This window comes from Ambystoma mexicanum, chromosome 6p (assembly GCF_040938575.1).
Source record: "Ambystoma mexicanum isolate Mex_15411 chromosome 6p, UKY_AmexF1_1, whole genome shotgun sequence".
NCBI classification, from domain to species: Eukaryota; Metazoa; Chordata; class Amphibia; order Caudata; family Ambystomatidae; genus Ambystoma; species Ambystoma mexicanum.
The window spans coordinates 1,052,417,830-1,052,435,843 of NC_090935.1; the positions used below are offsets into that span (position 1 = coordinate 1,052,417,830).

The following is an 18,014-nucleotide window of genomic DNA, read 5'->3' on the forward strand; positions in this document are numbered from 1 at the left end:
GGTCAATTCAGAGATTTGTTGCACTTATGTACAATGCATCTTTTAGCACCAAAGCAAGTTATGACAGTGGCCGTGAGAAACCGACATGTGACAAGTTTGCAAGAGATCAGTATTAGGACTGCAGGGAAGTTGGCCTAACCCTCACCCAACCTCACACTACACCAGGGCAGTACAGCTTCAAAGGACGCAGTCATGTCGGATTTTCAGGATACCCTTCATTAATATTCATCACATGTACGCCATTTCTCATGCATATTTATTGGAGATATACTAAAAACCTGTCAGGATTCCAGCCCTCGAAGCCTTGGAGTTGGACAACCCTGCATTACACACATCTCCCACATTAAGCGAGCTACGACCAAGATCTCTTCAGGCCCCTCATCCCTACATAAGCAGCTAAACAGAAAGCACTGCAGATAACATGCTCCCAAGCGTTTTTGGCAAACCCATAGAAAATAGATCAGCACACTGGATCAACGGCAGACCTGCACCCATCAATACCACAGGATCGGTATCATCTACTGCACACCCCCCCCAAAAACTTAGAGCCACACACAGAAAGGACAAAGGCGGAAAGGTACTAAACTCTTCACAATGGCCACCTCACCCGAAGGGCTCCCCTATAGAGACTGTAACAGACAACCAGTAGGAAACATTAGCATACTGACATACTGATGCATAGATTGTCCTTCAACCAACCTAGCACGAATCATCCCCATGCCACAATTACAATACAAACACAAAACCAAGCCACTCTCATGTAGCAATAAACATCTCACAACAGACCATGCATAACACCACTATAACCACCCTACATTTCACACCAACTCATCACAGCACTACAGGCTTCAGTGATCTAGAAACAGACATGCACACAAGTCTCAGGGTACTGTGTGTTTGCACCAAAGCCATCTAGCAGTCTCCCTGCTAGCCTGATCCATCCCTTCAGTGCTGCTAGATCACCTGGAGGCCATGCACATTGCGGCAGGGTCTAGTAAACAATTTGCCCGTTTCGATTATTAGAGGCCTTACATTTGTAAACTGGCAAAAATCACTGTAGCAACCTCTTCTGTTACATATGGGCACTCAGTGCTAAACATCTGCAACTTCACATCCGCTCTTGACCCATGGCCGTACTTTTATTAAACATACTAACCGCATCCCTCCCGCAGCCTTCCTTTGCAGCTACTCCCCATCAACAAAAGATACCCATTCTCTGCACCAACCATTCATTCACCTCTAACCTGCTCCAACTTCCCAAACCGTTCATGCTCCTTAGGGACTTTCCCCACCTGCTCCCTTCAGAAGCTTGGCAGCCCAGATAATCCCGCTATTAACATATGCTTGTAAGCACTAAGAGCAGCAGTCTACAAACCTAAGCCAGGCTTGCAGAGTAGCCCAGGCATTTATAGAGTGGCGGATCATCCCCCACAAGCGCCACTAACATTTTCAGGGAATTACATTTATTGGCATGGACCACAGCATTTACATTTCCCAGCTGGGTTTAGCAAGAGACTGAGGCCAATGCTGCATTGCTTGTGTGTTTACAGGGCACAGCAGCTACAGTTTAGGGATACTTGTATTGCCTTCTCACATTTCTCCTCGGAAATCTTACCAACTTAGGAAGGTTGTAAATACATGAGCACAAGTCAATCAACACTGCCAGATAAGGAACACTTCTCATCCCTCTTCTGCAGTATAAATAGCTGGGGCGGTAACCCACCCTCACCCATATGTAGGAACTGCTCATACCATGTGCACATGCTAATACTTGACAGTGTCACTCTACCTTTAGAAGGACAGCCCCTTAAAAACCAAATAAAGCATGGGCGTTTTTCTCCTGGTCCCAACATTTGTTTAGTATTACCCAGAAACCTTTCGTAGCAAGAGGCCAGAGAAACGTTGGACAATCCACAATCCCATCATCCCCTTTGCTAATGCTAACATACTATTACAATCCTGCAGCCTCCATGCCCCCTTTTTAGGCAAAGCTAAAACATCAGTAATGTATCTAGATATTGCAAAAGGCTGGTAAACTGGTTCAATTGGTTCTTATACACGCCTTTGGATCCGTTTTTGTGCCAAGAGAGTCCAACCATGCTAGCGGCTCCTAACACGGCTGTCTTCTTTCTAAACTGTCGCCCCCCCACCTTAGTCCCCAATGTCGCTCCCCGCAAAAGCAATATCTACAGAGTGTAAAAGCAAGCAATTACAAGACACCACAAAAGCACAAGACACTCTTGGCAGATCGGAATTTGGTTTTTATGCATCATGCTCAGATTAGACAGCTTTTTCGGTTCAGATGCAAAACAAGATGTATGCCCAAAACAAAAACAAAGTGCATTAGATGTCAAGACAAACATTTATTAAAATACGGCCATTTTTAAAAAGCGGCCAATCTTTCCATCGAAGAAAAAAAAAGTCATACCTAGTTGTGCAGATGAAACGTCCAATCTGAAATCCTTAAACCATAAATTAAACTTTTGTAAAATGTCAATTGAAAACATACTACACTCTAATGGATCAGTACATACATGTAACATGAAAACTTTATTAACAAAGATTTGGAAGAATTCGAGGTACTTGGACTACAGAAAGCAAACTTTTTTTTTTATAATAGCAGCCAAGTTGTAACTACAGGTTACTGAGCTTTTTTGCTGTGAAGAATACAGCTCATGCACAGATCCGGATGGAGGAATTTTTGTACAGTAATCAAGTATTCACTGAATACTACTATATATACAAAGTTACAGTCCCAAAATATTCAAGTGAAGATTCCAGAAAGCAGTTCATTGTTGGTCTTTTGGAAGAGGTCTTCGAAATAACAGTATGTGCGGCTCTGTTATAAAAATAAAAAAAAATGAATAACTACATAAGGGCAACTTTATCAAACAACTATATCATATAAGTAGCACACAAAAGTAAGTTCTTGAAAAACACGCATGCATAAACAAGCAAACTGAAGCGATGGGGTGGTGGGGGACAACAGAATTAGTTGTACTTTACGTTTACACAAAGTATCAATATCCATTCATTGTCCCTGCTGGCAATTTACACTATTGTGCGTTGGCATCAACTGTAATTGTTTCAAACACACAAAGAAAAGTTACTACTTTGCCATACAGAGTTGCAACAACCCATTAGGTCTAATTCTAATCATACTTGTTCCTTAATGGAACACATTCATAAAATGCTTCGTTACACCAGCTTCCACAAATGTGGAGCACGCCTTGCGCAACTAGTGTAAATCACAGGCCAAAAGAAAGGTGCAAAGTGAGGCCATATTTTGGATTAAATAGACGCAAAAAACTGGCATCAATACAAGTGCAGCTATTCTATCTCACGGTTTAGAATGGCTAAGAAGCTGCACTGGAGGAGATGACATAGCAAGTCAAGCTTCTAAATGAGTCCTGCTGCTTACTACACACTCAATGCCCGCCTCCCATCACCAGAGCTACTTTTTTTTGCTTACGAGTATGCTCGTCCTATTTGCATAGAATGTCATAGAGTTCAGCGTTTAAGGGGTTAAATATTGAAATGCCGGAAAACAAGCAAGTATCAAACATTAATCAGGGGTCGAAATTGCCAGGAGAAGGGAGCCATTTAGCTTCTGGTTACAAGCCAATGGGAGCCTGGTTAGCTTGAAACCAGCTACCAGGAGCTATATTTGATTCCCAGGGCAAGATGGCTAGCTATGTGATATGGACTGTGCAATAAGGAGAAGAACACAAAGCATATAGGATAATAAAGAACAAACAAAGGTTAGAGACTGCATTGTGCGCAAAGTTAAAATTTGCTGTGCTAGCTCCTGCTTAACAGTTTGTCCGATACCCAGGAGCTGCCTTTTGCTCCTGGTCAACAAATGCTAATTTCAATCTGATTATTGGCATCATACAAATACAGACCAGAAAAATATTTCTTCAACAGCAAGGGCTATTCGATAGCGGGAACTCCAAAAATCAATACTATTCAAACTGGTCTGGAAACCAGTACATTCAACTAGATCCAAAAAGGACACTGCTAAATTTTGGAGGCACGAAAACGATTACCTGGCTCATGGATCATGTAATGGACCCAACCAAGACTCTGCTGGACACCAAGTCTCCGCCATTCTTCTTCAGTCATGAGATGGGTTTTTGGTACTTGTTTTGCCAGGTCTTTAGGTAACATGACGTGCCTGAAAAAACAATGAAACGCTGAATGAAGCAAAACGACTGACATGTATTTAGAATATAACCACCCAGCAAAAGTGCCCATGCATGACTGCTCGATTAAAAGGAACAATCCCATCAGATAACCTAATTGGAAGTAGGAAAGACACAAAATCAACACCCTTAATATTGAAAAACAAGGGGATGTTTGTTTTGATCTAAAAAAGGTTGCTTGCGTGTTTTTCTACAGATTTCTGACGCATCTTATTTACTAGAACACAAAAATCGACCTATTAAAAGTGGCATTTGGCACAAAACTTTTCTTCCAAGTTGCAGAATGTCCATCGAAACAATGTACAAAATAAGCAGCATGCCATAAAAGGATTTTGCAGTAAACTCCTGATGGGGCCTGGATCATCTGAAACAAAGAAACAGTAAAAATGTGTGCCATTCCTCCAGCAGGTCCATCAATAGCTACAAGCAGGTGTTAAACAAGAATTGACAATGCTAACAGTTTCAGCGTGTGTAATAGGCATGGTAACTGCATTTGCCAGGCACTGCACTCAGTGCTCCAGATAAGATTAAGTGGGGGTATTTTACTGCCCTTTTTTTTTTAAAGTTTAACAGATTTTTTTTGGGGGGAGTAAAAATGCAAGTCCTACTCCCAATGGGAGTAGTTTATAAACGAGAACAAATGTTTTAACTGGAAAATGGAAACGCTTTTGCAATAATCCTTTGCACCTAGTTATTCACACACATTAACGGATACGTTTTTATTTCTTCTGATCAGACACCAATACTAGTAGTTTCTTCCTGTGGTACCACGTGCACTTCTGTTCCAAACATATACATGGAGCTGTATGGCTGAAAGCAGGGGCACAAGGATCTACGTGTCAGTTTCTTATTTTTTTGTTGGGAGTGTTTCCACTCCATGTTTTTCTTTTTTTGGCAGTATTTGCTCATTTTTATTTTAGGGAGTAAAAGTGGCTGATACACCCCTTATCTGTAGAGCTGGTAGCGCCGATGCGGGCTTTAGGACTTCAGTGAAGGATACGCATAGTGCTTATGGAGTGGCTGGAGGCTGGCAGACCTAGTCAAAACATTAAGTACACTGACAACTCAAGTCTAACTCCCACAACACTTTTTGGAAAAACAGGTAGGAGCTCAAAGTGTAATTGGTAGGCTTGTTAAAGCAAACTCAAAAGGGACCGATGGAGAATGTGTTTTGGGTAAATAACCAAAATACAGGCTGTGTGTCCCTCACCAGTATTTACCTTTGAGGCCCGGCCTCCATTCCTGGAACCCCCTTCTGAAAATCTTTTCTTCCAAGCTATAATACCGCTAATTTACCCAGCATCCCCAGGTAAACAGGGGTGGGTGAGGGGCGAGAAACATCTGTCCTCCGGGTGAGACGCCTGCTTGCCCCCCTGGAAGGACCTTCGGCAGTGGTTCTATTCCTCTCCCGTGGGACTCACTCCTGGTTTCCCTGCAAGGCAGGGGCTCCAGTTGAGCACAGCTTTCCTTTGTGGGCCATGTCCGGGGCGAGGGATCTTCCAGGTGAGTGCCCAGTGTTGCTTCCCCATGTGTTCTGGTGCCCTCTTAGGGAACGGCTCTGGCCGAGGACAGCCTGGACTCCCAGAATAAACCGTACAGTTGCCGCGGCAGTCTGGCTTCACATGCCAGGCCTTCGGTGTCCTTGTCTGGCGGACTGGTTCCTGTCGCATCTTCGTGGCCACTCTGGGGTTTTAGTTGGATCCAGAGTTGTGACCCACAGGGGGCACCTCCATTGTTCCTGCTAGAAGAAGTTAGTGCCATTCCTCAGGCCCCTGGTAGTAGTCTGGACAGCCGACCTGTCCGCCTTGGCGTCTGTGGCCCAAGGGGGATCGGTCCCTCATTGACATGCCCCCTCAGACAGCTACCGGGGGAAGAGGGGCGCCTAATCTCTGTGGGAGCACACATCAGTCAGGGGGTGGACAAGTGGTGTCTCTGCCTCCCTGTCCTCAGCTCCAAGGACTTGCGGCTGGATACCCTGGACCTGGCTGCAGGGTCTCTTGTATGCTTTCTGGCTCGGGTGACCATAGCTGGGTTTGCTTCCATCCAGTTCCTCCTACTCAGGGCATCATTCCTACTGGCACTTAAGCGTGTACATTGGGGCAGCGGGGTTTGTTCTTTGCCTCCTTTCTACAAGTCCTCCCAGATGCCTTTGTGTTGCTCTGTGTCCCCAAGGTGGCGTCACGTCTCTGTCCCTTGTTCTGTGTTTTTCGAACTCACGGTCCATCGTCTGTTGGGTCTCACCTCTGGATCCGTGGCGCGTCTGCTGGTTGCCAGCTTCCTAGGAGTTTTGCAAAGGCTGCTTCTTGGGCTGATCACAGCACGGTTGTCGGTTGCTTCTGGATTCACCCATGGGGTGGTTCCTTGGATGGGAGTGTGTTTTCTGTGGGCGGGGTCTACTCGTTTGAGGGCTGTAATATGTTGATGGCATTGCAGCATTGCTGTCTCAAGTAGACCTCTCCACATTGTCTGTGTTTTGGTATGCCTCAGAAGTAAGTACCGGTACATGGAGATAATCACTACTCCTAGTCTTCCTCATCACAGTATTGACAACACTTTTCTCTCCCTGCCTGGGACTGCCCCATCCTCCGGCTTGGAAATTGGTAACTGGGGATGCTGAGTTAATTGGGGGTATTAGACAGAAGAAAAGAAATTGAAATGGGGTTCCTGGAATGGATGCAGGGGGTCTATAGAGGTAAGTACTGGGATGAGGAAGCATAGGACTAGAGTAACAAGGATAATCAGAGCATCTCTCCAAGATGTACAATAATGCAATAGTTTTGGCTTACATGTGGCATTAGCCAAAACTAAAAATGGATACCATTGAGACATAAAAAGCAATTTAAGCCCGATAATCAGTTTATAGCTTTCTTGATATCCACCGCTGTGCCATAAATTAGCAAAAATGGCCTCTCACCAATCACCCAAGTGTTTGGCATTTTCTGAGCATTTTCTGTCATAACCAGAGTAGCATTGGTCGTCATCAAAGTAATAAAAGCATAGTCTTAACAACCCACACGTGCAATTTTTACAAGACAAGAGAGGCTGCTAATTGAAGTAAATGGGCACACAGGCGTCTACAATATGAACAAGTGCTTATAAGGCTATCCTAAGGGAAATGTGTTTTTGAATGTATAACAGCTACAAGTTTGTACTTCCTCCAACAAAAAGTCGGGAAGTGTGTTTTAGATGTAAAGAGATCTCCTTCGAACCGAGAACTACCTGTATAAACATAAGCTTAATCAGAAGAGGGCAAGCGGTGTTCCTAACCCTCCCATGATGAGACTAGAGTGTACAGCATGCTAATCTTTGATGTTCATATGAAGTGTATGGAGAGCTGGTTTAAACATCCACCTACGAGGGCTGGGTGACACTGAAATCACACATTCTAGACTGCTCTTATGGCAGTAAGATGAATATTTGAGGGCATTCTTGCTAGGAACAAAACTAAAACCATCAATCTCTGCCTGTGTCCCAAGCTGCCGGGTGGCTGGTTTCACCCCGCTGCCCCCCATACCCTTTAATCAACCCACCCGCCCTCATCTCATTTCGGCAGAAGCAATTGCAGCTGCTGCTTCTTCCTCCTCTCGGCTATCAAAGGCCACCATGGAAAGGGAAGAGGGGCTCTGTACGGAACCACACCTTCACTTACCATGGAAGCGATCTTTGAATGGTTTAGGCCTCAGCAAATGGAGAACGGAGTGCCTGTAACTTGGGCAGCCATACCGTTGCCACCAGTTCCAGCCCTTGGAACGGGTGCTTGATGCCAAATTAGAAAAAGCATAAGGGGGTCGAAAATAATGGACAAAAAGGGTCATGTTGGCATCTTATGTGGAAGTTAGATTTGTGGAACACTACTAGTTCCTCATTCCCCAGTGGTAGCTTCGTCACTGGTTAAGGCCGCATACCCAGGAGCTGCTCTTAGCTCCTGCGAACCCAATTCTAATCTCAAACCTTGCACTACTTTCCAACACCATCCACGAACGCAACAAGCAATGGATATGGTTGTGCTCTCTAGTAGGATATCTACGCAGGTGGGCAGAATATAGGTATTGTGCAAAATTATGTCATGCTATTTATCCTTGGACTAGATAATTCCAATGCACACAGGCTCGGCATAAACAACCTCAATTTGCTCAAACGAATAAAAAGGCAGTCTAGCTAGCACCTGCCCACTAAACAAACTTGGCTGCCATTTTAACCTAACGAACAACAGTAATCTTCAATGTTCTAAAGTTGCCTATGACCATGCCAAGACCATGCTTACCATCCCAGCGGGACCAGCTTTGCTGCAAGCATCACATTTGGTGTGGATGGCAGTTCAATTTCCATTCAATGCCCTATAATCAAGTTTATGGGTTTGCATTTGACCGTTTGGCAGATGCTAGAGTAGTAATCACACACAAAGTGCCGGTCAGATAGCATAACGAGCTGAGCGCCTGTTTCTGACATCTGTGTGCAGCCTTCTGATGCAGGTTCGAATCCCGGTACGGCCAACTCAACCTTTCATCCTTCCAAGGTCAATAAACTGAGTACCACGCAGTAGGATAATAATATCAACTGTTATCACTCGCGCTCAGATGCCTGCGGGCTTGTAGCGCTATACAAAACGAGACATTATAAAGTTCCAGACTCGGTCGCTGCTCCAGTAAGGAGATGCACTAACAAGACACCGTGAAAGGCCTCCAGCAGAACTCTCCATAGCAACATCAACTCCCATAATAATAAAAAGCTCGTTTTCTTCCCTCACCTTCCATGCCCTTCTAGTATACTGTTCTGCTCTCCTCTTTGGCCTCCCTGCCTCTTATCCTGCTCCCCTCAAATCCCTCCATCACTGCTATCAATACTCTTTGCTTTCTGTCTCCTCTTGCTCTCTTCTCTTGGCTGGCTTCCCCTTCATTCCCAACTTAAATTCAACGTACTCTGCCTAGTTTTTAAATCTCTTCACGACCTTGCCCCTCCCCATCTCTCCACCCTCCTCTTTCTATACTCCCTCTCAGTTCTGCTGACCTATTCCTCCTCCAACCCGTCCCCCTTCCCGATCCTTTCAGCTCCTTGCCCCCTACATTGGAACTCTAGCTGTCCATATCCTAGCCCTCCTTAAAATCTCATCTTCATCATCCTTCCTGACCCTCCTTTCACTACCTTCTTACTTTTCCTCCATTTCTCTCATCCCTCGTCCTCAGCTAATCGATTGTGCATACATTCTAGTTTGATATTCATGCTCCTATTGTAATTTTGTTGTAATGTATGGCGCTTGGCGTAAAACGCTATATAAAATTTAATGCAAATACAAAAACCCATAACTCACAAAACAGCTGAAGCATGGAAACGAGCAAAGATGATATTAAAATACTGTTTTAACAAAAAAAATGTTTTGCATACAACCACTGGCCCTTTTAGTTTGTACAGAAAAGGTAAACTATAAAAACAAAATAAAAAGAGTACTACAGGAACTCAAACCATCAGGCCTATAATTTAGGAAAAAAAATACTTAGCCGAGACCCTCCACAACACCACTTCAGATACCTGGAAACTTCTAGCAGACAAACCCGCTTGCAACTCAGGTTAATGGACAATTGCCAAAAAGCAGACTTGCGCAAGCCTCTGTAAAATAACCCCCACTGCCCCACGTGGATTTCTAGAGAACATTTCCTGCCATACCACAACATGCACTGGGCTGTCAGCACAATCCGTGCCTCTTCACGCTAATTACGCAGAAGCTTAACTTTGGGGCATACCAGGTGGCGAGTACAACGGACCCCACCATTCACAAAACCATGTACCAACCACAGACTCAAAGTGTATCTAACAAAATGTACCGGCGCCTCTAAAACTACAACGTGGTCATGCCAATCACTACAAGTCTCAATTCACCTCCCCCACCCCACTAGGGGTGTCACGGTATTAGTTTTATGACAGTACAATAAACTTCTTGCCAAATGACGGTATATCATGGTTATCGTCGTATAGCAGGTGGAGTTAACTAATCTTAACAAATATTTTCTAAAAGGTCATACATTGTCAGATTTATCATCACAAACAAAACCAGGCACCCAGGGCCAGATTAGGGCTTTTCAATATACTTTCCACTGAAATGCCACCCCTTGCTTCCACCAAACTCAAACACATGTGTGGAGAGGAGGAGGGGCGGGGGAGCCCTGCTGCGACTGGCAAAGCAAACTGAAATGGTTTTTCTTAAGTGGTCATTTAGGCTTTTAGCCCCCCCCCCCCACTGGCTACTGGTGAAGATGAACATGTTGCCATTTTGATAACCTGCATGCCACAGATCAATGGAGTCTGATGGTAGTATACGATTGTGCGCATAAACACGAACACGCACTCTCTCTTTACGTTACAGCCTTTAGTTTATTTGCGGGCCAATTGGTGTTCAGTAATTACAGACATGTTACACCTTGGTATGGCAGCAGGGAATACCCACAGAGATGAGTAAATTTTGCAGTGTGACTTATTATATGTAAATTCAATGATGGAACCAGGGAAATCCCCCATTGTCATATTCAGAAAACTTTAGCCATTATAAATATATAAACCTCAAAGCCGCCAACCCAAAATAAACCCTTTTCCTTCTTGGCACTGTATTTATTCTTCCTATTGCTAACATTGATTTTGTGTCAGGCACGTGTGGTTTATGGAATGGCATTTAAAAATTGCTCCAACTGAAACTACTTGGCAGACGACACATCCAACACTGCAAGACCAAGACTGCACAGCACTTGCTTACTGCAGCCTTTACAAATCAGATTGAAAAGCACACTTAACGGAATGAACGGTATACAGATAAACAATGTGACGGTTATTATTGTTGAATTAAGTGGTTCACGGTATCTTTAACAGTATACCGTAACATCCCTACACCCCACAACCACCGCAGTCTCCCACCTAGCACCCGCCATTGCCTTTATACAACCTTCTATACTACATCCCTGCTCTTCTCATTCTATCCCCCATTGCCATCTTTTCATATCCCAACAATAAACCTGGCATACATTTCATTTCTAGCGACGTAGCGAATACACGCACCTATTTGTAGCATTGTTGGTTATCTTTATGATTTAACCACCTACTGTATTGTTGCACTGAAAACTGCCATCTTCTCTGGGTCATAAATAGATATGTTGTGCACTAACTGTATGATGAATGGGTTGCACTAGTGTATTCCAGATACCCAGATCTGTTAAATAGTACTGTTACCTCCTTATGGTAGGATAATGGACACAATTAACTATTATTGAAACTAAACAAAAAAGCGTTATAGGTAAATCAGTTGTCTCTGAAGACGCTCCACATTTCGTTGTAGCCTGTGTTATCCCAACAACCAACCTTCTGAAACCTGCAGCGGTCCTGTTACGGATTCATTGCAACAGGACTCCAGTGAAGACTTTGAGATGGTAGGATGGCACTGCACCATACCTAACCCATACAAATTGTAGTTCCTACAGATGTAACTCGGGGCTACATTGCCAGGAGTGGTATGGAAAAACTGGATGCCTACTGGGAATCCAACACAAAAAGTCATCCAGTGACTGAACGCCAGGGGAGATGTGGGAGGTACACATACCCCAGAAAGAAGCCAACCTGCAGACTGGGGTTGGATAAACCTACTCCACTCTCACCTGCTCTGAAACAATCCGACCACCCACTCACTGCCTCTCATACTTTGACTTGAATATCAGTACATGCTCTCCCCACTCCACTGGGGAGTGTACATTAATTCAAGTGGGAAGGTTATTTATAAAGTTCACCAAACAGCAAATTTTAGAAACTTGGCCGAAACTGCTCTTCAAAGGGCAGATGTTAACCTGTCATTTGATGGCACGTCAATGCTCCATGCTTAACTTAAGTCCTCACCATCTCCCTGCGTCCAATGACCCCCTCCTGATCTAATCAATATTTAATGGTTTCCAGACTTTTCACCACTCTGCACACTCACTCATTTGGAGGATCATAAGCCGTTACCTCCAACGAACTAGCTATATTAAATGTATCGCTAGTAGGATAAGCAGCTATGTACCCTGGATGTGTGTCCCATTTCACCAAGTTATCACTATGTACATTGGTTGCTAAATTCACAGAACCCACTACCCTACTCCAACCAAAACATCCAGTGTGTCAAACACACCAAAGCGGGCAGTGCCAGCTTCCCGTTCATTGCTGCAAGACAATGGAGCACACTGCCACCCACCCTCCGGAATGAACCCTCACATCTCGCTTTCCATAAAGCCCTCGAAACCAGGCTGTTCAACTAACCCACACACCTGCTTCCAGCCGGATACCTCTAATTTCCTCCTTGTGTAAAATTGTACTCTGGATGTACCAGGTTCGCCTGTAACCTCCCGAACCACGTACACCGCTATATGTCACAAATCTAATCTGTTAACATATGTAACAGGTTCTACTGTAAGCCCACGAACCGATGCTTTATCTCCTCTGCAACTAAGTAACCTATATACCTCCTTGTAACAGTGCCACGATGCCCAAGGGCTGCTTTGTGGGCTATACAAATGTAAAAATAAAATAGTCTCCCTGTCACATTCTCTTAATACCCTTATTCCTTCAAGTTCTTCTACTTGTGTTGGTATCCCTACATATTATCCGCACCAAAAATATCGCCGTACATATGGTTGTTTGTCTCACCATAGGAAATATTTTGTGGGGGTGAGGAGGGGGGAATTTGTGGTAGCGTGGGTGGGTTGGCCAGGGTCCATGGCTCAACATTGCTGCAAAAATATGATATTTTTGTATCGCAATATTTTTGCAGGGATATTAACACATGGAACCCTTGTGTTTAATTCCTTGCGTTTAGCCAACGCTAAAATCAATTGGTTCTCACCTCAATCACTGTGTGCCCTCCACCATGCCCCATTGCAATGAAACATTCTTTCTCAACAAGTCAAAACTTCTAGTCACTCCTTCAAATGTTCTCTTAAACACCAGCGCCTCAACCTTGAAAGAGCACCCATGCTTACTCACAAATTACCCACAGCACGTTTCACACATACTATCCTTAACTACTCTATCAAGTCTATCCTGGCCCTGGTTTATGTTCTGTCATTGCTTTATTACCAACTGGTCCACCAATCACTAGCTATTCAACTATAGTATATGTTGAGAGTCACGCGTGCCCCTTTTGTCTTTAGTTGGCTTTTGGACATGTTTGGGGTAAAAGAACTGGTACCCTCAAAAAGAAAAACATTCTATACTCCCTAAATACTACGTCACCGACAACTCAAATATTGAAGTGGGTTACACACAATATTTTGCATTGGAGTTGGTGTTTCACAACGCCACAAAGACAAACGTGATCAGAAACATGGAGCTTGCATGCCAGCAACAGGTATATTCTTTTCATCGTCTCCTCCAGGCATCATGTGCCCGCCCTGATGGAACTTGCCAATGGAACCATCCCATCTATTACGTTTCCATACGAAAAAGTAAGCTTGATGGTATGAGGGAGCTACCTCGGATCAAAAGCCCTATAACTATGATAGGGCACAGGGCGATGTATTTAAACCTTACACTCGAATGCTCAGATACGAGACCAAGACACTTGTTCAAAAGTTTAAATACAACAAAAGAGGAAACCCAACTGGAAACAGGACCCAGCCCCACTTGATGTGCACAGGTATTTGACAGATCTCTAGCAACTACTGCCATGCAAAAAGAGTGCTTCTGGAATAGGCCGTGGAAGCTACGAGTTCTGCACTGCAAGTAATATACAGAGGATTGAGGTAATGTTGAGTCCCTGCACTACGCGACTGAACCAGCTACAAACCCACCACTTGTACACTGCACCCAAAACAAGTTATGTCGTGCGCCCCGGCAGCCGTTGAACTGCTTGAACCTGCCAAGAAGAGTGCTCGCAGGCCGCCATTTCCTCAGGAGGAGCGAGCGATTGCCAGAACGCAGGCTCGTGCTCCCGCCACAGGATTACAGCGCTCGCGCCGAGGCCTCGGGGACTACCGACCGGTGACAAAATGTATGTGGGTGGCCGCTCCAGTGCGACATCAAGCGCGCGGTTACCACGGTTCTGGCAATAAATCACTCTGCACGGCCTTAACCTAGATTTACAGTTAGCTTCCCCGCGGTACCACGCGCGGATTTGGATGACTACCTGTATTCAAAGCGTTCGTCCGTATACTTGTCGGAGTAGTAGATATTCTTGTGTGACATGTTGCCAGCGGCGAGAAGCTACTCTCGGTCCGTTATCCAGGGCCTGGCGGGTGCTGCTCTCCGGGCTTGAAAACCGACTAGCCAGCGGCTGCGAACTTTTTTTCTTCTTTCTGGAAATCCCGATTTGAACGGAGTAGCTCGTAGCCGATTGGCAGTCGGTAGCCTCCCGCCCTATTCCTTCTGGGCCAATGGCGTCACACGGATGTCCAACAACATTACCTGCCCTCGGCCAATAGAAATTCTGTTGGCAAGGTGTGTGAGAAAGATGACGTTTTGGAACGTCCAACTGCAATAACGGCTAGGGGGACGTGTGCAAAATGAGCCAGTTTATGAACACAGAAAAGGGACTGGCAATGAGAAAGTTACAGAAAGTAGTAAACATAGAAGCCATATTAAAATGGGAGGCGGCACGTTAGATGTTTGGTACAGTTATTAAAAACAACGCACCATAACACACTAATCGAAATATAAAATGCTTAAATCTATCGCAATTTTTTTCCAAAAGAAACAATTTCACTAAACAAAGGTTTTGACCTCTATTTAAATTTGTCTCCAACGGGGATATCCGGCCTACAAAATAACCAGCTGATTCGTCTGTACCAGCAAAAAGAGGGAGCGTGCTGTTTAAGGAGTCTTTTCAACTCTATGATCACAGTCTACTGTTACATGATTGGCCAATGCACTCTTAAAAACGCCCACCACGCCGCAAGCATGCGTGATTTAAAACATTTAATGAGAAAATTAATCACCGAAAGTAACACTCGTGGTTAGTGAAGGCAAGATGCATTTGGGTTGTCGAGTAATAGCGCACGCAACGTTTATTGAGTTCCGCTGTAAACTTCGTATATAATGTTCTTTGGGGAATCGCTAAATCTTTAGTAATTTTAGCTTTAGATGTGTCCCGCCCTTCTCTACTATATTTTACCCCTCCAATAAACGTTTCTGTGGAACGCATCCTGCCTGGTAATTAGACGGGGTCCTCCTATACAAGAACGTTGTTGTGTCAGAAAGAGCGTTATAACACGCGTGTTATCATCGAAACAATTATGGGCAAGGGCAACTACTGCGGAATTTCCGGTCCTCCCTTCTCCCCCCAAAATGTCTGTGGGATCTATTTTGTATTACTAAAAATCTTGCTAAAGTTATAAAACAAACATTTCACACTTCTTAATACAAAACAATGAAAAGATTGAATTAATTGCAATCTTGGAAATATTTCATAGCATCAAGGTCTATTTAAAATACATTAAATTAACACGTTCAACGGTTTTAAACTATGCAAAGCTTTTCGAATACGTGTCCATATTGTTATAAAGACAAGGATAAGCAAAACCTCTCAGGCCCAGCTGAAGATGTCTTGGGGTCCATTTAAATATGATGGTTGCCCCCACTTCCCCACTTGCTTACAGTGGAAATATGTCTGAGTCACCCATGGGCGGCATACGTTATACTGTAGATAAAGATAAGGTTAATAGCTGTCAATTACCATGAGCCAGCAGCAAGCTGAAACAGTGAATGCCAGCTGAATAGCTAGGAATACTTATTTTGTAAGCAAGTGATTTATTAAGATGGTCAGCCGACGCATGTTTCGACCCTTCAGTCGTTCTCAAGGCTGCTTAAATGTATAAATAAATTGCACACATATTAAAATCGTATTGACAGAATAAGAAAACAAAGTTTTGGGAATTACATCTCCAATGAAAATAAAACATTGGTATGAACATTCCAGACAGTAATGCAAAATTACATAGAGAATATTAAATGTGTCACATACCAGGATTGCGCCATTGAGAAGAGCATAGGGAGAAATGTGTTATTAGACTGCTGACTGGCAATATGGGGGCAATTGCTGGGGTGCCCCCTGAGGCTCGAGGCCCCTTTCTTTTGAAAAGGTTGAAAGGCCCTGACACCATTCCTGCTTGTTGTCTTGCCAGGCAACACAACCAAAATTGATGATATTTTATCATGAATGGGCAATTAATACATTTCCCAAAAAAACGTGTGTTCTTTAGCTTGCAATCCCTCACATTCCTGTAAAAGGTGACAGAAGTTCTTTTGCACTAAAGGGTATTTCCAACAGTTTCAAATAAATGCATCATTGGTCAATGACCTAATCAGGCCAATAAGAATAATCTGGTATAGTCGGGTGGAGGGAATTGGAGCAACTAAGACTAAGGTTGCAATAACAGGAAAGGACTAGTCATATATTCTATAAGCAATTATTTTCCTTGAGATATAAGTTATGTTTTCACACCAGTCCTGCTCCCGAGCCTTTGGTAAACTGTGACAATACTACTGCATAATGCAGATTTTCTATACTAATGTAAAGGAAGTCATGATTCTAAAAGACACAGCAGTAAAATATTATGCTTTCTCAAGTCTTCTCAAGCAGCAAAAACATCAAAACCACTTTAAACAATGTGCACCAAACACATACACTACAAATTCAGTGAAAGTGGGCTTTTTTGTAGTTTCAACTCGAATGCTCTGTACTTCTACACCACATGGCCATAAGCACTAATCCTGCTCCTTGGTGTTCCATAACCGGTTCCACCTCGGCTCCTCTTACTTTCGCTGCTCTGCCTTGGCAACAAGAAGTAACATCATAACTGCAAACTCAACATGCTCCGAAGCTGGACTGAAGAAACATTTCCTCCTGACCCTGATGGCTAGAAGTCTGCACGTCATCATGATCCTGCTGGATTGACTTACACACTTGCAAGAGGCAATACAAACATAGAACCAGACTTCCTTTCGTTTTCTAGGACTGGCAATCACAATCCTGAAAACGTAGCACTGACATGCCCCATTTCATCTTCAGTTCTGCCTCGCCTAGCATGCTCGCTTTTCCCTAAACAGTCCGTTAACCAATTGCATGTTTGGGATAATACTTTGCCTACATGTCTTTAATAGAATCATGAATTTCCTTTACGTTATTATGGAAAATCTGAATTCTAGGTCAAGACTTGTGGCTCATTTTTTGCTTGTTTAAATTTAATTATTTATGTTGGTATTTAGTGCATTAAGAACTTCAACAAATCTAAAAACATAACAAATTCATCCAATTTCAATTACAATAATTACTAACAATTCCATAAAAGAAACTACAATTTCCATTTGTTTTAACTTCAATTTTCCCATCCCGATTATAACTCCATTTCATCTTCTCGTGTTGTCCATAAATACTCACACTGATCAATTTAATAAATATTTACTTAAAACAACACCAGTAAAAAAACAGAAGACATCATTACTTTCATTTCATCATTTGTTAAGAAAATACATTGCTTAATACTATCTACTTAGTGTGCATACTGATGGTAGATAGAGAAAAAGGAATTTATAATATTCCAAGATCATACACACACTCACACATGAAGACATTCCCAATCACACTTCTAAATTCATGCTTTCAGTTATTTTACTGCCCACAGCCATATTCTATAAAATGCGACGTGCAAGGAGTCAGACCCCGAGTAGAGACATTAATTCCAAAAGTCTCCGGACTTAATCTTCTCGTAGCTATGGACACATTTATTCAAAAATACGCATGTATACCGTCTCTGATTTCCTACACTCAGTAAACACGTGCTTTGCAGTCTCTGGGTTATTTGGTGA

The 18,014-nt window shown here is 43.5% G+C and overlaps 1 protein-coding gene across 1 annotated transcript; it reads right to left on the reverse strand.

Annotated features, from left to right (window-relative positions):
- Nucleotides 1-2,653: 2,653 nt before the first annotated feature.
- CKS2 (CDC28 protein kinase regulatory subunit 2) lies at nucleotides 2,654-14,526 on the reverse strand. The gene is made up of 3 exons (XM_069625656.1): nucleotides 14,338-14,526; nucleotides 4,050-4,177; nucleotides 2,654-2,839 (listed from the first exon to the last, which is right to left on the reverse strand). The coding sequence occupies exons 1-3, from the start codon at nucleotides 14,394-14,396 to the stop codon at nucleotides 2,790-2,792; spliced, it is 237 nt and encodes a 78-aa protein (XP_069481757.1). The 5' UTR covers nucleotides 14,397-14,526; the 3' UTR covers nucleotides 2,654-2,789.
- Between the last annotated feature and the right edge of the window lie 3,488 nt (nucleotides 14,527-18,014).